The sequence below is a fragment of the Martes martes genome (assembly GCF_963455335.1).
Source record: "Martes martes genome assembly, chromosome: 1".
NCBI classification, from domain to species: Eukaryota; Metazoa; Chordata; class Mammalia; order Carnivora; family Mustelidae; genus Martes; species Martes martes.
In genome coordinates this window covers 139945459-139968529 of record NC_137888.1, presented here as the reverse complement: position 1 = coordinate 139968529, position 23071 = coordinate 139945459, and the positions used below count along the sequence as shown (strand labels likewise).

The window sequence follows — 23071 nt, the reverse complement described above, 5'->3', positions numbered from 1 at the left end:
GAAGGAAGCACCGCGGCTCACCGCCGCCGGCCTCCTGCTTCCTTCTCCACCTCTTCCTCAGCGACGGGCCTAGGCCCGGGCGACTCGGCCGCCGTGCCTCGAGTTTGAGGGCGCCGAGCGGCGCGGCCTCCTCGGCGGGCTTGGCCGTCCGTCCGTCCCGGGTCTCAGCGATGGGGCGCGGGGGGCGACGCCGCTAGGAGCACGGCGAGCAGAGCGGTCGGTGCGGAGCAGAGGGGCCCGGCGGCCGGCAGGGAGGCGGGAGCGGCGGCCGCGGCCTCGGGGCCTGTGAGCGGAGGCACCCGCCATGGCCAAGGCGGGCGGCGGCGGCGGCGGCGCGGGAGCCGGCGGCAACGGGGCACTGACCTGGGTGGTGAGTGGCGGACGACGGGGGGGTCGGGGGGGGGACAGGGGTCCCGGGCCTGGCATTGTTCCCTGCTCGCGGCGGGGGTGTTATTCCGCCGGACCGTCCGGGGGTGGTGGGGAAGGGAAAAGAGAGGGAAATCCGGCGTCCCGAATGGGCGCCCCGTCGGGGCTCCTGCCGACAGAATCCCCCGCTCCCCGCCCCTTTTCTTCTTTCTTTACCTCTACCGAGGCTCGGGCTGCAGGAGTATAATGTGCACTTGAAACTTACGGGGACAAACCATCAACCCGACTTGAAGCTCTCGCTTCATCTTTTTACCTCTCAGAGTCTTCCGGGCCGTCAGTCTTGAGATGATGGGTATTGGCAGTACTGCTTGTGTGTTTCTGTGGGTCAGCACTTTTATCTAAACGTGGCTTAAGAAAATCCCGGAGAAAGGTGTGTGTGTGTGCGTGTGTGTGTGTGTGTGTGTGTATTGTAAATGCAAATCAAACCGTTTCTGATGCTCTAAGGTCTCAAGACTGGATTTGGTGGGGGAATTAGTCTAAGGCAATTTACACTTCAGTTCATACTCTGATACGATTGAAAGCACATTCGGAAAGGCTGTTTCAAGCAGTTAATATACTGTAGACAGTCCATCTGTCAGCGTGGGATTATTAAAAGAAGCGTTCACCTGCGTCAGCATCGCAGGTGAGACGGGGTTGGGGGCCGAATGGAGAGTGCTGGAGAGGTGACTAAAGTGCTTAGTCCCAGCGTTAAAGGATTTCGGCGCTCTGTTCCTGCTGGGAAGTAGTAGAGGAGGGAAGACCTGGAGAGATCCGATTCCCACGGCCGATCGATAATTCACCAGCATTTCACTTGCTCAGCATTGAGTTCAGAGCAGGGTCATTTCCTACACAAAAAAGCCCAGCTCAGCCAACTGACTTGGTTTTCAGGAGAAACATTTAAAGAGTGTTACATTTAACAGGGACTTTCGATGGATCCTCCCTTTTTTCAAAACACCCGAGGAAACTTTCATATTGGCATTTTTATTTCTAATTCTTATTTTCTCTTGGGTGAGGTTTAGGGGAGTTGAGTAGCAGTTCTGCTGTATTAACAAGTCCTCCTTGTAAAAAGCATGTTACTGACAGCAGGAAAACATTTTAACCATTTGTATTTGGGTGTCAGGAGCTTTGCAAAATAACTTGCCAGGCTCTTATTGTTGAATTTTCTGAATTTTTTTATGTTACTCCAACAATGTAGTATGAACAGACCAGAGCCAGGAGAGATAAAATGCCAGATTATAAATTAATGGTCCATGTTTTCCACTCCAGAGGGGGGGGGATGCATAAATACAAGATAATGATTTTTAAAAATGGGTGGCCCTTACTCCTGTTCTAGTAGAATCAAACAACTTCTGAAAATTGAGTTAGCCAGATGGTTCTTATTCACTATTTGGAAGTGCCGAGGCCGGATTTGTGTTTCTGAGCACCTCTCATTCTGTAATGGTAAACATTTTGCTCCAATATTGAATTGGTTGGCATTTGACACTTGATAGCAATGTTTGAATTTACTGTTACTTAACTTTGTAGATAAATGACCACTTTTTCTTTCAAGCTCAGTAGGAAACTCATTTACATAAAAAATTCATGAAATTTAGAGGGTCTCATTCAGTATCAGAAAAATTCATTTGATAATAAAATTGACTTATTTACTAAAGATTTTTCACTATAAACCTAATATGGGAAATACAGTAAAGCAAAAAAATCACTTGATCTTTTATTTACAGATTATATCCTCTTGTTGAATTACAAGTTTATTAAAAAGATAATTACTCCATAAGTCCACTTAAGATTTGATGCTTGCTTTAAATTTGTCAGGTTATATGAGCATCTTTATGTCCATAATATACATCATTGATCATAGACTACTTTAATTTTATGGGAGGCAATATAGTGAAGTGGTTATGAGCATGGACGTTGATGTCAGATTGATGTAGTTTTCAGATCCTTTCTCCAACACGTATTGCAAAAGGGACCTAACCTTTTAAAGCCTGTTTTCTCATCCATTAAATAAGGTTGCGTTGAGAATTAAGTGAGATAACATATGTAGCCAGTGCTGGGCTTAGTAAATGTTTTTTGTTGGTGGTGGTGAAATTCAAGAAATGTACACTCAGAATAATGAAGTTGGCTTTTACATGAAGTGCTTTTAAACCAGGGTGAAAGCAAATTATTCCTTTGAAAGAATTCAGGGATTTTTTTCAGTGGTCATCTATTTCTGCAGAAGGGTAACTTTGCCTGCTTTGTTGAAACTGGTGTTATGTTGCCACCTGCTTGTGGGTAACAGGAAGAAAAAAAATGGAATTAGTCCCTGATATCATTCTTTTGGGAGGGGGATGGGTAATACCATGTGTTGCTGGTATTAATTTGTGTTAGGATGCTTGCCAGCATGTAGTATTAACATCGTCACTGCATGAAAGTTTCATTTTAATACATGAAACCACAAAGCAAAGTGGTATAAGGTTGACATTAACTTCTTTTAATAATGTATTCTGTTTGTGTTTGATTTGCAGCATCTTAAGCAGATTTTTAAGAATTTAAAAAAAGTGGAAAACGTAAATATAGTAAACTATTTTGAGTTAACATTGACAACAGCTATGAAGGCTTCCTGAACCAAGCTCAACTCAAGTTTCTTGAGTTAACTTTTAGTTCGTAAAGCTTTGATTAGTAGAACCTATAGTCTATTTCATTAAGTCATTTGTAATTGTTTTTTTAAAGATTTTATTTATTTATTTCTCAGAGAGAGAGAGAGAGAGCGCGCACAAGCAGGCAGAGTGGCAGGCAGAGGCAGAGAGAGAAGCAGGCTCCTTGCGGGACTCGATCCTAGTACCCTGGGATCATGACCTGAGCAGCTTAACCAACTGAGCCACCCAGGCGTCCCAAATCATTTGTAATTTTATTTTTTTTAAAGATTTTATTTATTTATTTGACAGACAGAGATCACAAGTAGGCAGAGAAGCAGGCAGAGAGAGAGGAGAAAGCAGGCTCCCCGTGGAGCAGAGAGCCCGATTCGGGGCTCGATTCCAGGACCCTGGGATCATGACCTGAGCTGAAGGCAGAGGCTTTAAACCCACCGAGCCACCCAGGTGCCCCCAATCACTATGTGAATATTGATCTTTTTTTCTAGAATAATTTGATAGATTAAAAGATGTTAATTAATTAAAAATATTAAGCATATAAGTAAGTGTTAGCAAGAATAATATAAGAAGCCTTCCTCTGTTTATCATATTTTAACAATTACCGACTCAAGGTCACCCACTTTGCTCCTTCTCTTTATTTCGACATAGAGCAAATCCTAGAATCTTATCACTTCATCTATAAATAGTGCAGTGTTTATCTCTAAAACATAAGTTTCTTTAAAACATAACGCACAATTGACATTTTTTAAAAAGTAAAATTCAATGAAACATAACACATGCTTTTTTTTCTGTATATTTCTAATTCAAAACATAATTGTATACTTAAGTATTTAAAGATTTGTATTAAGAACCTTTCTGTAGCAGTTCATTATTGTAAGTCTGAACTCCTCAATTAGACTTTCAAGCCAATTCTTTTTTTTTTTTTTTTTAAGATTTTATTTATTTATTTGACAGAGGGATCACAAGGAGGCAAGAGAGGCAGGCAGAGAGAGAGGGGGAAGCAGGCTCCCTGCTGAACAAAGAGCCCGATGCAGGGCTCTATGCAGGGCTTTATGCAGGGCGTGATCCCAGGACCCTGAGATCATGACCCGAGCCAAAGGTAGAGGCTTAACCCACTGAGCCACCCAGGTGCCCCTTTCAGTCCAATTCTTTCATAAATAATGTGTCCTCTAAATTGAAATTTATGCTGTATAGTCTTCATAGTTAAATTTATCTCTTCACTGCCCCTTGGACATCATGGTTGTGTCTTTTTTTTTTTTTTAAGATTTTTGAGAGAATTAGATAGAGCTAAGGGCTTGAGAGTGGGGAAGAGAAGGAGAAGTAGGCTCCCTGCTGAGCTGGGAGCTCGACGTGGGGCTGTATTCCAGATCCCACCCTTAACCGAGTGAGCCACCCAGGTGCCCCGGCCCTCATGGTTGTTTTTGTCATGTTGCTTTGCATGTTTCCCTTCCATCAGGAATGCCTCTTTCTCTTCTCTTTACCAGTCTAAATCTTAATTACTCTTTTTTTTTTTTAAGATTTTATTTATTTATTTAACAGACAGAGATCACATAGGCAGAGAGGCAGACAGAGAGAGAGGAAGGGAAGCAGGCTCCCCGAGGAGCAGAGAGCCCGATTCGGGGCTCGATCACAGGACCCTGGGATCATGACCCGAGCTGAAGGCAGAGGCTTTAACCCACTGAGCCACCCAGGCGCCTCATAAATTTTAATTACTCTTCAAGTCTAGTTCAGAGTCTCTCCAGACTTTCATCCTCCAATTTACACTCCTCTTTTTCTGTTACCTTTATGGGTCAAAACCCATAAATGTCTTTTTATGTAACTTTCCGCATGGTAATTTTGTCTTAACAATTAGATTATAAACTCCTACAGCTGGAGATCACGTATTACACCAAAATTTTATACTGCTTAGCAAAGAGCTGGATTCATACTCCAGCCTCAGTTATCTTAACAAATTGGATAATTGACAACTAACTTTCTGAAAGGTCTATCATCATTTTTTAAAATTATTTATTATTTTTTAAATTATTTATTCATTTGAGAGAGAGAGGCAGGGGAAGGTAGGGGCACAAGAGAGAATCCTCAGGCAGACTTCCCGCTGAGTGCAGAGCATATTGTATGGGCTTTTGTGGGCTTGATCCTAGGACAGAGGTGCCCCCAAAAGTCTATCATATAAGACAGGTGATTAGGTAGCAATGTTCTTTAGATACATTCTTAAGTAACATAATAGCAGTACTTAGCAACTGTAATTATAATTGGTGCTAACTTTTCTAAATGGAATGAGTGTTCCCTTGTAGTTTTAGATCTGTTACTTAGGTCTCAGTAGTTACATTTTACTAAGGACATTAAAAAAAAAAAAAAAAAACCTCTTCTGGAGTTTTTTTTTTTTTAAATAGGACCCTCTTTAGAGGAAAGATGAGATCAGGATAATTATTTTCAGTTGCAGAGAAGGAAACCAGTTTAGAGATTAGGTAACAAACTGTTAATCACCTGGCTAAGGCAGAGATGGGATTGAAACCAGGTTTATCTTCTTAACCATGATTTATACAGTCCTACTCCCCACTTTAAACACATTGAAAACCAAAAAAACCTTGGGGCACCTGAATGGTTCAGTAAGTTAAGCCTCTGACTCTTGGTTTTGGTGCAGGTGATGATCTGTGGCTCTTGAGATCTGCTCTCAATGGGGAGTCTGCTGGAGAGTCCTTCTCTCTTTCCGGCTCAATTTACCCCTCCCCCCCATTTGCACCTGCGCATGTGTGCGGTCCATCTCTCTAAAATAAATCCTTTAAAAAATAAAAACCGAAAAACTTCATCTTTTATACCCTGATGTAACAAGATAAAAAGCCTCCTGGGATATACTTGTAAATCTTTGTAGTAACTTTCTTTTACTTTCACACAAAAAGCTAGAAAATACATTTCCTTTTTAGGGTATATGTATCTTGTTTAACAATGCTTTTTAAAGATTATGGGTTATGAAATCAGATCACGTGGTTTCATAATTCAGCTTCTTCAAGTACTAGCTTTGTTAGCTTTGGAAAAACACTTTTTCAGACTTCCATTTCCTCATCTGTAGAAAGGGAATCATGATAACGATGTCTGCTTCCTGGAGCTCTTATAAGGATTGACTGGATTATCCATATAATTCCCATAATGCTGCCACATAATAAGCTCTCAGGTGGGTACACATGCATGTGTCTTTTTTTTCCAAATCATTTGAAAAGAATTTTCCTATCTTTTGTCTCAGAGTAAGTGAGAATTTTTTTTAAGTTTTTTTTTTTTTAAAGATTTTATTTATTTGACAGAAAGAGATCACAAGTAGGCAGAGAGGCAGGCAGAGAGAGAGAGAGAGAGGAGGAAGCAGGCACCCTGCTGAGCAGAGAGCCCGACTTGGGGCTCGATCCCAGGACCCTTGGATCATGACCTGAGCCGAAGGCAGAGGCTTTAACCCACTGAGCCACCCAGGCGCCCTGAGATTTTTTTTTTTTTTTTTTAATATTGTGAAATCACAGTCAACATTCATCACCACACAGTTACAATGTTTTTCTTGTGATGGGGACTTTGATTTACTCTCCTAGCAACTTTTAAATGTACAGTGCAGTATTGTTAACTATAGTCACCGTGCTGTACATTACATTCCAGGACTTCTTATTTTTTAACTGGAAATTTGTACCTGTTGGTCACCTTCAACTGTGTTGCTCCCTCTAGCTCCAAATTCAGGATTTTTGCTTTGTTTTGATTTTAGAGTCCACATATAAGTAAGATCATACAGTATTTGTCTTTCTCTGACTTATTTCATTTAGCATAATGCTCTTAAGATTCACTCATGTCACAATTGACAAGAGGTCCTTTTTTTTTTTTTATGATGATATTCCTGTGTATGTATGTGTATACCGCATTTTCTTTATCCATTTATCACTGGATGCTTAGGTTGCCTGTGTGTCTTGGCTCTTGTAAATAATGCTGCAGCAAACATGGGGGTGCATGTATCTTTCCAAAAAAGTGTTTTTGTTTTCTTCGGATAATGACCAGAAATGGAATTGCTGGAGCATGTGGTAATTCTGTTTGTAATTTTTTTGAGGAAACTCCATACTGTTTTCCATGGTGGCTGCATCAATTTACTTTCCTACCAACGTGTATGAGGGGTCCCTTTTTCCCACATTCTTGTCAACATTTGTTATTTCTTTTTGATAATAGCCATCTTGACAAGTGTATGGTAGTTTCTTATTGTGGTCTTGATTTGCATTTCCTTGATGACTAGTGATGTTGCATGTCTTTTCATTTGCCTGTTGGCCATCTGTATGTCTTCTCTGGAAACATGTTTATTCAGATCCTCTGCCCATTTTTTAATCAGATTTTTTCTTGCTATTGAGTTGTAGGAGTTCTTTATATATTTTGGATATTAACCACTTACCAGATTTATCATTTGCAAATATTTTTCCTATTCAGTAGGTTGCCTTTTCATTTTGTTTATGGTTTCCTTTGCAGTGCAGAAGCTTTTTAGTGTGATGTAGTCTCACTTATTTTTGCTTTTGTTGTCTTTGCTTTTCATGTCAGTTTCAAAAAAAAAAAAAATCATTTTCAAGACCTACATCAAGGATCTTCTGTATAAGTCTTTTAATTCATTTTGAGTTAATTTTTGTGTATAGATCAGATAGGGATCCAGTTTCATTCATGCATTTGGCTGTCCAGTTGTGGCTGTCCCAACATCATTTATTTATTGAAGAGACTATCCTTTCCCCATTTTATATTATTATCCATTTCCCCCTTTTTTATCATAAATTAATTGACCGTGTGTGCGGGTTTATTTCTGGGCTCACCGTTGGTCTTTGTGTCCGTTTTTATGGCAGTACCATACAGTTTTGATTACTGTGGCTTTTAATATAGTTTGAAACTGGTGACTGGGATGCTTCTAGCTCTTTTCTTTCTCAAGATTGCTTTGGCTATTTGGGTCTTTTGTGGTTTCATACAGATTTTAAGATTGTTTTATTTCTGTGAGAATGCTGTTGGAGTTTTGTTAGAGATAGGGACTTTTATTTTTTACTTTTTATTTATTTTTTTTTTTAGGTCAGTGAGAGTGGGGAGGGGCAGAGGGAGAAGGAGAGAATCTTTTTTTTTTTTTTTTAATTTTATTTATTTAGTTGTCAGAGAGAGAGGGAGAGCGAGCGAGCGAGCACAGGCAGACAGAGTGGCAGAGGGAGAAGCAGGCTCCCTGCGGGGCAAGGAGCCCGATGTGGGACTCGATCCCAGGATGCTGGGATCATGACCTGAGCCGAAGGCAGCCGCTTAACCAACTGAGCCACCCAGCCGTCCGGAGAAGGAGAGAATCTTAAACAGGCTCTATGCTCAGCCACAGTGCCTGTCGCCGGGCTAAGTCTCATGACCCTGAGATCATGACCTGAGCCCAAATCAAACATCATACACTCAACCAACTGAGCCTCCCAGGCTCTCCTGTAGTAGGGACTTTTAAACAATCTTAATTATTCCAGTCCATGAGCATGGAATAACTTTCCATTATTTGTGTCTTCAGTTTCTTCATCAGTGTCTTAGTTTTCAGTGTATGGGTCTTTCACCTCCTGGTTAAATTTATTCCTAAGTATTCTTTTTGTTTGAGTTGTAAAAGGGATTTTTAATTCCTCTTTTGATAGTTTGTTATTATTGTACAGCAACACAACAGTTATGTGTATTGATTTTGTATTCTGCAACTTTACTGGGTTGGTTTTAATAGTTTTTTGGTGGCGTACTTAGGTTTTTATTTTATATGTCATCTGCAAATAATGACAGTTTTACTTCTTGCTTTCCAATTTGGATGCCTTTTAGAGAAAGTGTACTTTTTGTTTTTACAATGGACATTCAAACACTCCTTATGATCTTAAGTATTCCTCACCTCCCATCTCTCTCCTTGTCCATTAGTTTAGGAGAGCATTTCTTGAAGAGCATAGATGGAAGGCAGAGTGTTGGTTTTGTTTTCATTAATGGTGGATAGATAGCATGGCCCTCTCTATTGTTACATGGGTGAAATATGAGTGAAAAGAACATCAAAGCATGACAGACTTAAGGGAGAAAGGAAGGGGAGGAGATGAAACAAAAGGGTAATGTGAAGTCTGAGGGGGTCGTTTATAGAAGATAGGAGAAGAGGCTTGTTGCCAAGATTTTGCTAGTGCCACTCTTGTTGGCTTGGTGATGGTGAGATTTCTGTGCCGATTATGTGAATGAGTGGCTCAGTTCCTTTTTAGCACCAACTGGCAAACTATCTCCTTTCCCCTCTTTGGCAGCAATTCATTCTCTTACAGAAAAACAAGAACTGGGTGATTGCCCCAAATTGCTATATCTCACGTGACTACTCTGTGCATGGAAGAATATATATATATATGAATATATATATATATATATTTTTTTTTTCCTTAACAGAATGATCTTGGTACATATTCGTTCTGAAATAAAAAAAATTTGTTTTTTTGCAGTGTTTTTCTTGTGGTTGAGAAGTATTTTTTCTTTTTTTTTTGTTTTTTAGAAGTATTCTTGATAAAGGTTGAGTTTTGGATAAAAGTATTAGATCTATATTATTTCACTAAGAGTTAGCAATATTGCAAAAGTGCTTAAAACATTAATATTTTAATATGGATTTTATGTATTATTTTGATGTTTTGTTACAATTAAAAAATTCCCAACAATGCATTGTTTAATTTGGCAGCCAGCTTTTGAACTTCAGAAAAAGTCAGTTATGGTGTCATATGTGTAAACCACAAATAATAGAATTAAAACGTTTTTAGGTTTGTGGAGGATATTTTCATATAGGGTTATTTTACATTTTTATTTGTCTTTAGTTTAATGTGGAAATGAAAATGTTGCTTTGGTTTCTTATATTCTAGTGTTGTTAGATGCTGCAATTACTTATTACTATAAATAGCTTGGTATTTTGTCCACACAAATTTAAGCAGTAAAATAAATTACAAAAAACTTAAATTGTAAGTTTTCAATTTTACCAAACCTTAAAATTTATTTGGAATGATTTTGGTAATTGATTATTTTTAAGGGCATATTGTGAACTTTTATTTAATGTGGAATACTTAGTCAATTACTGTAGTACAAGATATTTTACTACTATGAACATAATAAGAATAAGGTTAAATCATTTTGAATCAAAAGACCCCTTTTCAATGTTCAAAATGAGCATAAATTAAAAACTTTACATTAAAAAATTAGTAAAACAAGGACTTAACAAAAAAGCTAATACAACAGCAACAAAAACAAAGTTAAAAAAAGCAAACCTCTATGCCCCCATATACTTGCCTCAATTAAACATGAGGATGAGAGGATTATTAAAATTCAAGAAGAATTTTTCACCACAAATAGAGCTAATCACAATGGGAAAACTGGTGGATTTACAAGTAGACCAAATAAGTTGTTAATGAAAATCTTAATGTACTAACATTAATGTGGAAAGTTTAACTACACCCCCCCCACCACGAGAATAATTCTTTTAGCCTGCAGATATCAGATATATGTCAGTCTCCTTTATCATTTGTAGGATTGAGAGTGCTTTTGTAAATGTGTAGATAGGAGTTTGCTGATCCGTTTGTGTTCGAGCTAATTTCATAATCTCTTTTCTGAATATTATTAGTAACTGTTAAAACTGAAGAACTACTCTGGGTGACCTTTCTTTTTTCTTGTTCTTCCTTTTTCTTCTTTCCTAGAGATAGTGGCAGTAAGAGTTGTAGGGAAGGTGATTAATCGATTTTTCTCATTTTTACTTAGTTCTCAGGGCCAAGGTGTTTGTATTTATACTTAGTCTAGGGATGGGATCATCCCATTGAGGGGGTAGTATAATTGTTCTATGTCCCCTCATCTCCAGATTTTGATTTTTAGTGGCCTGGACATTATTCAGGGAGCAACTTTCTGCTAATAAAGAGGAGCTAAAAGAGATCATTATTTTAGGTTTCTTTTTTTAAAAAAAGATTTTATTTGTTTATTTGACAGAGGTCTCAAGTAGGCAGAGAGGCAGGCAGAGAGGGAGAGGGGAAAGCAGGCTCCCTGCTGAGCAGAGAGCCTGATGTGGGGCTCTGTGGGGCTCGATTCCAGGACCCTGGGATCATGACCTGAGCTGAAGGCAGAGGCTTTAACCCACTGAGCCACCCAGGTGCCCCTCTTTTAGGTTTCTGTGAGAAAATCTTATAGACCTCTCAGGAGAGAACCTCTTCTTTCTGTTTGCTGCTAGTGAGCCAAAGAGCTTTGCAAACTACCATTTGTTGAGAATGGGAAAGTAAAAGACAAATCTGACTGCAGTGTTAATTTCTGTTTTCTACTCTGCCAAACTTGCCATTCCTATTTCTGTATTTTGGTTTCACTTACCTTTTTGCCTAAATTGTAGTGAGAAAGTTGGGACTACAGAAGTAATAAGTAGGTATTAGCAGTGCCACCAGAAGAAAGAAACCTTCAGTTTTATTCTAGTGTAATTACGTTTTCACATACATGGCCTAATAGGCTTTTAAAATACTTCTATATGTGTTCATTGTAGAAAACTAGAAAATGTGTATCAGAAAAGAAAATGAAAATAACTTCTATTTCTACTTCTTACAGATAATTTTGATTGATTTTCTGTTGTGTGTATTTTATATTTTTTCATATGTGTGTATGTATGATATATAATTTTTTAATGATGACAGTGGGCTCATTTTTATATATTTTTGCAATTTTGTTCACTAAACAGTATAGTTTTAATAAGCTGCTAATTTAAAAATACATATAATATTTTTACATAAAAATATAGCAAGAGAAGTTTATATAGTCAACACAATTTTTGGTAAGCATAACTAAAAATATTTAATGAAATATCCAGGTTTAAAGGTTTATATGCAAGTTTTAGAAATTATTTAATATAAACAAGAGTTGACTTGAAATATTAACAAAGATCTCAAAACATTTTTTATTATGATATTCTGTAAATAATGTGTTCCTTAATGCTTTTCATTACTTTAAATAAATGGTGCCTTTTTTCTTTCCTTAACATCTATCATATTTAGGAAAAAACATTTTGATATAATATACTTTAAGTATATTGTCAAATTTATTTTGAATATTTATGTATTATTCCTAGAGAAAATTATAAATAGTAATCTGACAAAGCCAACTACATTGCACTTTTTCTCAGATTTTTGAGATTATCCTAGCAAGAATGACAACTTTTGAACTTGATAGGATGTGTTAGGTGCAAGCCAAGCATTCCTTAACTCTCAAGTATCCATTCGGGAGGAAGAAGTGATTGGTAGTGAAGGGATATGGGAGATGTTATAAATTCTTGAAAAAGAAGTGATAAAGGACTTCATCCTTATTTTCCATACTTGTGTGCCCTTTTAGTTAAGAGTAACTCATCAGGACCAAACGCAGAAGCCCCAATTAGGTAAACGTGAGTCCCTGATTAAGTCTAATCTTGAAGATGTTTTCTTTGTTGTGGGTTCTGAAGTAGTAACCTGGGATCAGAAAGCGTTTCCTTCCATGGTTATTATAAGTTCTCGACCTTTATGCAATGATTGCGAACAGTTCTAACTTAACGGTAAGAAGTTACCTCCCTTTGATTCCATAGCATTTATGGTCTTTAAACACTTGCTAAGAGTGTGAACTTAGTCCTTACTATTCTGATGACCCATTATACAAAATCAATTACGCTTTTACTTTTGGATTTGTTTCTGTAAGTTAATCAGCTATCTCATAAAATCAAGGAACATGATTGGAAATTTGGAGCCTGGTATTTTTTAAATGCGGTATATTTCTGACTAGTTCATCTAACTCTTCACAGAAATAGATGATGAAGATTTTATGAAGTACCTACTTTCTTTTGTCCAAAGCTATTTTTGATTCAGAACAGTGTTAATGGGTAACCTTATAAATGAAAGAATGTATAAGAATATAGTCTGAGTGCCTTCTGGGTACACTAGGCAGCACGTCAGTCTCATAATCTGAAGAATATAGTTTAAAATAGAGCAGAGGTTGTTCATAATACTTTATTTTACAATGTTAAGTTTCTTTAATTTTATGTAAAATTTATGGTCCTGGAAGATTATAATTTATGTTTGAATTTCCATAGTGTTTGTACATTACAGTTCTTGTCCTGGTTTAGACTGCTCAGAGGTAATGTATTTGAGGTTTTTTGTTTGTTTGTTTGTTTTTTAAAGATTTTATTTATTTACTTGATAGACAGAGATCACAAGTAGGCAGAGAGGCAGGCAGAGAGAGAGGAAGGGAAGCAGGCTCCCTGCTGAGCAGAGAGGGCTGGGCTCGATCCCAGGACCCTGGAATCATGACCTGAGCCGAGGGCAGAGGCTTTAACCCACTGAGCCACCCAGGCGCCCCTGAGGTTTTTTTTTTTTTTTTTTTTTTTAAGATTTTATTTATTTATTCGAGAGAGTGAGAGCAAGAGCATGGTAGGGGGAGAGTCAGAGGAAGAAGCAGACTCACTGCTGAGTAGGGAGCCCTATGTGGGCTTGATCCTGGGACTCCAGGATGGTGACCTGAGTCGAAGGCAGTCACTTAACCAACTGAGCCACCCAGGTGCCCATGTATTTGATTTTTAAGCATACATCGTTTAAATGTAGACGATGTAATGACTTTTTATCAAATATTAATTTTAAAGATAATGGTATGGCTGTGTGTAGGACCTGAATTAAAGTGGTTTATAACTTGCTCAAATTCATAAAATCTCCTCCATTGTTTTGTCTTCTGACTGCTTCATTTCTTAAGTTCAAAGACTTGTGAAGATATCTCAATTTTCATTGTCTAATATAAGAATTTTTTTTGACTGAAAAAACATGCCATTATAGCACCTTTCTTTTAGTGGCATGTCTTATTTGTCAATATTAGGAGAAGGAGAGAGTGTGTTCTCTGGAAAATGGGGAAATCTCCAGACGTTGGGAATTTGAGTTGGCGATCCTTATCTACTGTAGGAATGGTTAGACTTAGTATCACCAACCTCTGTTTCCTTGGAACTGCGCAAAAACTAGAATCAGCGGGTGCCTCAGTAATGGGGCATCTAGCACTGATTTATAAGAAATTATTGGCATGACATATAAAAGTGTGAAATTTGAAATTTCATAAGCCATGCTTAGTATTTTCAGTCATATCAGTGTTTATTAACTACATAGTCACTATTTTGTGTAGCTTGTTTTTGCCTATTCTAGAAAATAATCTATAGTGGCTTAATGGCAGAAAACTGGTATGTAGAATATTTGTAGACTCCTGCAGGTAGCCAGGTTCAGTTATTGTGAACCTATATATAGCCTGACCAGAACTCCTATTCCTTGGAAAGTTTTGAGGAATACAACAATTAACTTGATAACTTACAGAATTGGGAAATGTTTATATTTGTGGATTGAATAGATGTAGGCATTACTAGCTATTCTGGTGGCTGTGCATACCTTAGTCAAAACTGCAGTTTTACATGGTGCTATAAAAAGAACTGGCTGTCATAAATAGACCCATGTTCTCTTTAAGACTTAAAAATCAACCTGAGATAAGTTTGTCACTAAAAAGAAAACCTATGGCATGTGTCCATATACATTTTAGCTTACCCCTTGGTAGGTTATTTAAATTTGATTTTTTGGTTAATTTTAGACTCTTTTTGATCAGAACAATGCCTCAAAAAAGGAAGAGTCAGAAACCGCAAACAAAAATGATTCTTCAAAGAAGTTGTCTGTTGAGAGAGTGTATCAGAAAAAGACACAGCTTGAACATATTCTCCTTCGTCCTGATACGTATATTGGGTCAGTGGAACCATTGACACAGGTAATTGTTAAATTTTGAGATTAGGAGATGTGTATTTGTATCTACTTTATAATAATTTTTTTGTAATTGTATGTTTTATAAGTACATGATTTCATGTTTCCGTGCTCATAAGCAAAGTAGGGAGAGAACTCTAAGAGGTAGAAATGTTTTCATTTCCTACTAAAGACAAAAAAACTAGGTGATATAAACTATCAGAGGTAAGAAGGATAGAGTAAAATGGTAGTGTGTGAACTTTTAAAAGTCCCTATGTTTATGCTGTGGTTTGCTTCAAATTTTAGAATGTGTACATACACACTAATGACTAGTGCTTACTGTGGACTTGGCTTGCACATATTATCTTGTTTGATTCTAACAATTTTAAACAGTAGGTACTGTTATCCCCATTTTATAGATGAGGAAACTGAAGTTTAAATGAATTTAAATAACTTGCCCAGATCCCTCAACTAGTAAGAGCTGGGGTTTAAAGCTAGGTCTCTGGGTGCAGAGTCATGCTGTGTTCATATTATTTTACTCTTTGCTCTTTACAGAAAGATATAAAGCATGAAGTAAAAGTGTAAAGTAAATATAAGATTTTTTCCTCTTTTATTTAAATATTGTTTCTAACAATTCTTGGTGCCTTGTATTAATAAGCTGACTTTATAAATAAGAATACATAATACAAAATGAATAATTTCTCAATTTGAAGTTATTTTTAAGATTTTATTTATTTATTTGACAGAGAGAGTGAGAGACATAAGCACGCAGAGCAGCAGAGGGAAAGGGAGAAGCAGACTCCCCACTGACCAGGGAGCCCGATGCAGGGCTTGATCCTAGGACCCTGGGGTCATGACCTGAGCCGAAGGCAGTTGCTTAACCAACTGAGCCACCCACATGCCCCTCAGTTTGAAATTATTTAAATTGAATATGCATATAGTGAGGTTTAGTGCAACTGAAGTAATATGTTTTTCTACTTTGAAGATCTAAGTGTTTACAGAGGAAATGACAGATGTGGGCTTATTACTATGTAAAACTGATGTTAAATGCTTTCTTTTACCCCATAAGACATTTTGAATTTTTCTTACAATGCAGCTAATGTGGGTATATGATGAAGATGTAGGAATGAATTGCAGAGAGGTCACCTTTGTGCCAGGTTTATACAAGATCTTTGATGAAATTTTGGGTGAGTACTTGCCTAAGATTTAACTCCTCTGTGTCTGTTGGGATGTGTGTGTGTGTGTGTGTGTGTGTGTGTGTGTAAAGCTAGACTTACACTATAAATTTTAAAGGCATATCTCTGGCTTCTATGCTGAATATAAATGTTCTTCAGAAAATTTTGTATTCACTGTAATATTTTCATATCTGTACACATCATATCCGCGTTTATCTGTAAAATGACTGTGTTGTATTTGATCAGTAATCCACAGTTGGTTTGTAATCTTGTATGTGTAGTCATTTGAAGATTTCATGCATACCAGTCATCTGGGGGGCATGTTAAAAATAGAGATTACAGTGCCTGATCCTTGCAGATTTGGTAAGTTTGCTGTGAGACATGTGAAATTGTGTTTTTCACCAACAAATCAGGAATTTCTGTTGGGCAGCCAAGTTTAACCACCATTGTTCTGAACGATCTCTGTTTTCTCCAAATCACATGATAAATGAAATCATAATGAAGTGTGGATGCTTAATTGATTCCTAGGGAATGCTTGCACTTTGGAAATAGTTTTAGCCAAGCACTTTCTAGAGTTTCTGGGCTCTGTCACCACCCTATCTGTCAGTGCCACTTGATGTTTCCTAGACAGCTGGGTTGTATGGGTCTCTCGGAGCTAGTTCTGGTTGCTCTTTGGGGAAAGGACAGGGAGTAAAAACTGGTTACTTGTATTTTATACTTTCCACTTTTGCTTCCCAGCTATCCACTTGATTTTACTTTTATGTCACATAGTGTTTACCAGGAACATTTATTTTCTATGACTGAAGTTGAATTTGACAGCTAGCTTGTGTAAAATTTGTATAGTCATGTGTCTAACCACAGTAATGGTTAATGTATGCAAATACATTATCAATTATAGAGCATAGGATTTAGAATTTTGATTTCTAAGGATGCTGAAGACTTTGTCTTTCTAATTGAAAAATAACTGATTTTAGCTCAACCTGCATATAAAACCATGAGTTTTTTGAAGAAGATCAAGAGAAAATAGTTGTTTCCAAGATAAAATATAATTAAACTCAATTTTTTTCTTTTAGATCTAACCTGGATTAGGGAGTTGTAAACTATAGATTTTTTTTTATATATCACAAAATCTGCCCTTCCCCTACCCCCAGTTTGTAGTAGAAGACATAACAGTAATTTAGTGTGATATCAAATTTAAGAATATTATTTAGAAAATAAAGTTTTTATTAGAAGTTAATAGCAACAATTTCAGTAACTATTACCATATATAAATGTTTATATTAACTAGGGGTATACATACAGTGTCATATTTATTCATATAGCTTTATATATTTTATTAATCATCAAAATATTTAATTCGTAGTTAATGCAGCTGACAATAAACAGAGGGACAAGAATATGACTTGTATTAAAGTTTCTATTGATCCGTAAGTATATTTCAAGTTAATTTTTTAATGCTAAGTTGTTTTATTCTAATAGTTCTCAAATACTCCTAAAATGTATACTGTATACAATTAGTACTCCTAAAGTTTCTCTGTTGCTGAGATCTTGTTATTTTTGCCTCTTTTAACCAGAATATGCTATACTTTTATAGTTCTTCTGTCATTCATGATCTTTTACTCCAAAGTACTTCCTTATGGGAACACTTGGAAACCCATTTTTCTCCCTCTTTGATGCTGCGGTTATTGTTGCAGGTGATTACAGTAGTCACTCACTCTTTCCTTCTTGCCCTTGCTTTGAGAGTCAAGACTCAGTGCTATTGCTAGTACTAGTCCAGTTATATTATAGATTAAATTTATTTGTTATGACCGGTATTAGGGCTTTCCCATTATTTGTAACATCATTTGTAAATTATGAACTGCATACCAGTTCATAGAATTGGATATAGAATACATACCAGAATTATGTTATAGAATTATAGAATATTATAGAATACATACCAGGCATTCAGCTAATTAGATCTCACTGTGGTGATTTGTTTTGGAGAACTGAAGGGGAGTGAAAATAATACCATTTTAACTTAGAAATATTACTGTTAAAAAAAAAATTACTGTTACATTGACCCTGTTTCCAACAGCATGCCTTTTGTAAAATACTGCATTACATTTATATTTTATTAATAATTTAGAATGATATCAAGAGTTTTCTCTAACATGAAAATTTAACTAACTCAGGTATAGTCTCACTGTCAACTAATGTAATTTTAGATGGTATGGTTAAGATTATTATATATGAAAATATAACATATTTGGTTATACCATGAAGTTAGCTGTGTATTAAAAGATTACCACAAACTACAGAGGAGCTTAAAACTTTATACGATGGTTAGTATTTGCTGGCATCTGTCTGATTAAAAACAAATGTGAAAAGCACATTAACCAGAGTTTTAACAGCCCTTCTAGTTTAAGTATGCTTGTTTATTTAGGGTTAAAACTCTTAAATCTGTAGCTTTAAAAAATAGTATACACGCATACTGAAATATGTATACAGATTTTTTTTAAAGTGGGATTATATACTTTTTCTATTTTTATTTGACACATTGTGGACAGCCTTTGTTACTAACTTATATAGATCTACTTAAATCTTTTTAACTATTACTAATTATTTTATTATGTTATTATATATTATTATTTTATTTATATTCAAACACAGTATTCTTTTTCCTAGTATTTCTGTGAAGATTATTGACGAAGCAAAGGATATAGTTATAGAACTCTGAATCATTGTTCAGAACTTACTAAATGCCAGATCTGGGAATTGATATAGATTGAATTTTTCAATAGAGAGAGGTGACTTTGATAGGAAGTTCAAATTTCATAATCATATAGACTTATTGAATGTAGGTTATGTCACACCTTATTTTTTTTAAACTGTGATAAAGATAATGAATTTACAAAATACTTATCTTAATATTAGTACCATATATGATACTCTAAATTGGATGAAAAAAAATTTAAAGGTTTACTTATGAATGTATTGACTTTGTATCATTCTGAGATGTTTAAGATGTGTAATTTTCCATTCATTGTCTTTCTTTATTTCCTTCAGAGTTCTTCTCTATTAATACTAAGCCTGGGAAGTCTAAAAAAGTAGTGTAGTATCTGGCCCTTGTTTCTAGGGTCCATTGTCTTTAGGAGGCACAAGTGGAACTATAGTAGACAATTTGAAACTGTTACATATTTAAACACTCAGCTGTGTATTCTGTAGAGATTGTTTACCCACAGGAAAGATAATCTAATCTCCTGAGGTACTCAATAATTTAGATTTTTTTTTTTTTTTTTTTTTTTGCGCTTTTTGCTAGTCTTGGTATATGATGAGAGTGGCTGGGTAAAAGGTTTAATGGAGAACTGAAGTCATAAACTGGCTCTCAAAGTTAGGGTTAAATTTTGGCTAGACAAAGAGTAAAAAGACATTAAGGCAAGGAAAGACCAGTAAACAAAGAAATGGAAGAACTGGGAATGAACACTCAGGACAAGTAACAAACTGACTTGAAGGAAAAGCAGGATACATGTTGCCAAATAGTGGGAATTAAATTTGACTATAATTAAGAATCTGGATAATGGGCTGTGAACATGCCATAGAGGAGTTTTTAGCTTGATTTATAATATTTAAGGTGATAGCAGTCTAGACTTGTATATTGGCATTTGGAATGAAGAAAGGACTGAATACTGATAAGAAATGAATCTCAGGACAAACTAGTCTTGATGACTAAGGACTCTAGAGAATGATCAGGAGATCTGAATTTAAAAATGCTATAAAAATTTGAGTCTAGGACATTTGAAGAGTTGAACCTGTATTGGACAATAAGGGAAAGAAAAGTTGGTGGCTAATTAGGGAAAAGAAGATGATGTGCTAAAAGTTATTTGTTAGCTAGCTTCCTTCTTTCCTTCCTGTTTAATTTGATTTAATTAATTGATTTCCCCCTGCGTATATGGTTTTAATTTTGGCTTTTGTAACAAATTTTTTAGTTGTGTAACTACTTCTAATATCTCTTCAGAGAGTAAGATATATACGTGTGAATGAAACTCTGTGTATCTAAGAATAATTATGAATTAGATTGTCAGATGGTAGGTTTTTTTTTTTGTTTTTTTTTTTTTTTGAAGATTTTATTTAGAAAGACTTATTTGACAGAGATCACAAGTAGGCAGAGAGGCAGGTTGGGGGGGGGTGGCGGAGCATGCTCCCCGCTGAGTAGAGAGCCTGGTGCGGGGCTCAATCCCAGGGCTCCAGGACCATGACCTGAGCCGAAGGCAGAGGCTTTAACCCACTGAGCCACCCAGGCGCCCCCAAATGGTAGCTTTTTTAACCTAATTGTTAGTGTTGGTTATGAAGCTGTGTTTCTTTGCAAATTTGGCTTTTAAATGGGTAAAGAGATTATAGTGTATACTACTCAAAATGATAGGGTAGGCAAAATTTTCTATCAGGACTACTGCATATGTCAAGTTGCTATTAGCCATAAGAGCCTCTACTGCATACCATTCAGGGCTTAAATGGATGGTTTTGTGATAAGGAAACCTAAAAAACCTAAAATAGGTAAAATCTAAATATTTTAAAACCATTAAAATTAGTTGATGACCATGATTGCCACAATGCAAGCAGCCCTGTATAATATTTAGGGTGAGAATGGAATACATTTCCTGCTATTTGTCCTTTTCCATATGTACTGCAGCAACAGTTAGGAAATGAAAATGGCAATGGCTCCTGGCTCTGCAGAGCTTGTGGTTCATAGGTGGTATACTGGTAGAATGAAGCAGGAAGATCATGGCTAATATATATGAAAAGAAGACAATCTGGAGCTCACTTCTTGTAGCTTTCACCGCTTTTACTATTTTTGGGGGGAGGTTGGGAAGAGTTTCTTTTCCTGAGAAATTTTTCAGTATTACCTGTAGGGCTTAGTGGCCCTACTTTAAGTTATGACTTGAGTAGAGATGTGTGTCCTCAGCAAGTATTTTCTTGAAAGATGAGTGTCTTCCAATTAGTAATGGTTGGAGTTTTGCTTATAATTACTCAGGTTTGTTCTGGATTACTTTACTTTTTATGGAAATTAATATACCTTTAAACCATGTTAAGCTCTAAACTCTGTTTATTTACAGTGAATCAAATATTATAAGCATTTGGAATAATGGGAAAGGCATTCCAGTGGTAGAACACAAAGTAGAGAAAGTTTATGTTCCTGCGTTAATTTTTGGACAGCTTTTAACATCCAGTAACTATGATGATGATGAGAAAAAAGTAACAGGTAAATTCTAAACGGCTGATCAGAATTTTTGTTGAATTTTTTTTATACTTCCAACTAAAATTTATTCCTGTATAAAATATTACAGAAAAGGAAACCTGTGTAGCTTTACTGTGAGAAAATTCTTTTCAGAATTAATATCTATAAAAAACCATCACATGTAAGTATTATCTTGATTATAGTCTGATAGGCATTTTAAAAGCTTAATTCATAGTACTTATGCTACTTATGCTACAACTCCTGGAACTCTAATCTGGCTGACAGTTTGAGTTTTGAATTAGAGTACCGATGAAAGTCAGATGTATGATTTCTATATATGTGAACTTCTTACTGCATAAGAAAACCGTGTCTTTTGGTATCAATTAAATTACTTCTAAACTGTTTTACAAGGGTCAAGATTGCAAATCTAGGTTTTGTAAATAGAGTTGAAGTGCTTTGATTGTAACCAAATGTTTTCCTACTTATTTCCATTGCTCAAGAGTGGTTTGATGGTTTTCATTTTCAAAACCAAGACTTTAGGAAGTGATGTAGATTAAATTTTTATAATAGAGAAGTAACTTTGATAGAAAACTCAGATTTCGCGTTTGCATAGATTTACTTGATGATAGGAAATTGCAAGCTTAATTTTTCTTGAAATTGTGATGAAGTTGATGAATCTACAAAATACATGTTAGTTATATTATTTTATGTGCTAAATCTTAATTGTATTTTACTTTAAATGAAAAAATGTAAATATACTCTGAAATATTCAGTTGGTGATTGTTAAAATAATGCAGTGAAATTATTTTGCTACAGACCTGTCCCATGGTAGGTAAGTTTAACAAAGTTCCTAAAATCCTTTTCATTAAACCTTTTACATTTGATTGTTCTTACAGGTGGTCGCAATGGTTATGGTGCAAAACTTTGTAATATTTTCAGTACAAAGTTTACAGTAGAAACTGCTTGCAAAGAATACAAACACAGTTTTAAGCAGGTATGATAGAAATTCTGATTGTGTGTGTGTGTGTGTGTGTGTCTGGGTGTCTGTGTGTTATGTTGTATTGCTTTGGTAAGATGATAGAACCTTAGGTAAATGGCAATGATGCCTACATCACTTTTTGTTTTTAAAGCATTAAGCATGTCAGAATAAAGACTTCAGAATGCCTGAAGGTTTTATATAAATCTTTCTCCTGTTCCTTGAAAATGAAGAGCTTTATTAGACTTTTCCTTTACCTAGTTAAGCATTACTGATAATGCCTTGAACCTTACAGACTTACTGAAATGTATCCACTTAGCATATTTGGAAAATTCCTCATTGATTCATCAAATTCATATTACAAAATTCTGTCTTATTTTACTCTGGTAGACCTTTGAAAAGAGTTTGAAATTTTACATAAGCTAAAGTAATTTGGTCAGGGAAAGCATCATTCTTATTTATTTCTGTAAAATTCTAAATGGTCATGTTGAAGAGTTTGAAAGTTATTTTACTAATAGTGTATAAAGTCGTGCAGTTCGTTTTGCTTATTTTCAAATTAGGTTCTTATAATAGTGTTCCCCTTCCCCCTTATCTGTGGTTTTGCTTTCCATGGTTTTAGTTACCTGCGGTCAACCGCGGTTCAGAAGCAAATGATCCTCCTTCTGACATATTGTTGGAAGGTCAGTAGTAGCCTAATGCTCTGTCACAGTGCCTATATCATTCACCTCACTTCATCTGGCAGTGTAGGCATTTTATCATCTCACATCATCCAAGAAGGTTGACTCCAGTACAATAAGATATTTTGAGAGGGAGAAAGACCACATTCATATAACTTTTATTAAAGTATAATTGTTCTGGTTTATTAATTATTATTAATTTCTTATTGTGCCTGATTTATAAATTAAGCTTTATCATAGGTGTGTTTG

The 23071-nt window shown here is 36.1% G+C and overlaps 1 protein-coding gene across 2 annotated transcripts in view; it reads left to right on the top strand.

The window, feature by feature from the left end:
- Positions 1-304: 304 nt before the first annotated feature.
- The window catches only part of TOP2B (DNA topoisomerase II beta), a gene marked incomplete at its 5' end in the record, with an annotated part of 59505 nt that continues 36738 nt past the window's right edge, over positions 305-23071 (top strand). The window contains 6 exons of one of the 2 annotated variants that reach the window (XM_080797372.1): positions 305-370; positions 14637-14807; positions 15876-15966; positions 17318-17381; positions 21048-21193; positions 22066-22163. In XM_080797372.1, coding sequence (XP_080653498.1) covers positions 305-370; positions 14637-14807; positions 15876-15966; positions 17318-17381; positions 21048-21193; positions 22066-22163 — 636 coding nt within the window. Of the gene's footprint in view, positions 371-14636; positions 14808-15875; positions 15967-17317; positions 17382-21047; positions 21194-22065; positions 22164-23071 lie in introns of those variants that run through there. The other variant, XM_080797371.1, reaches the window with a different exon arrangement.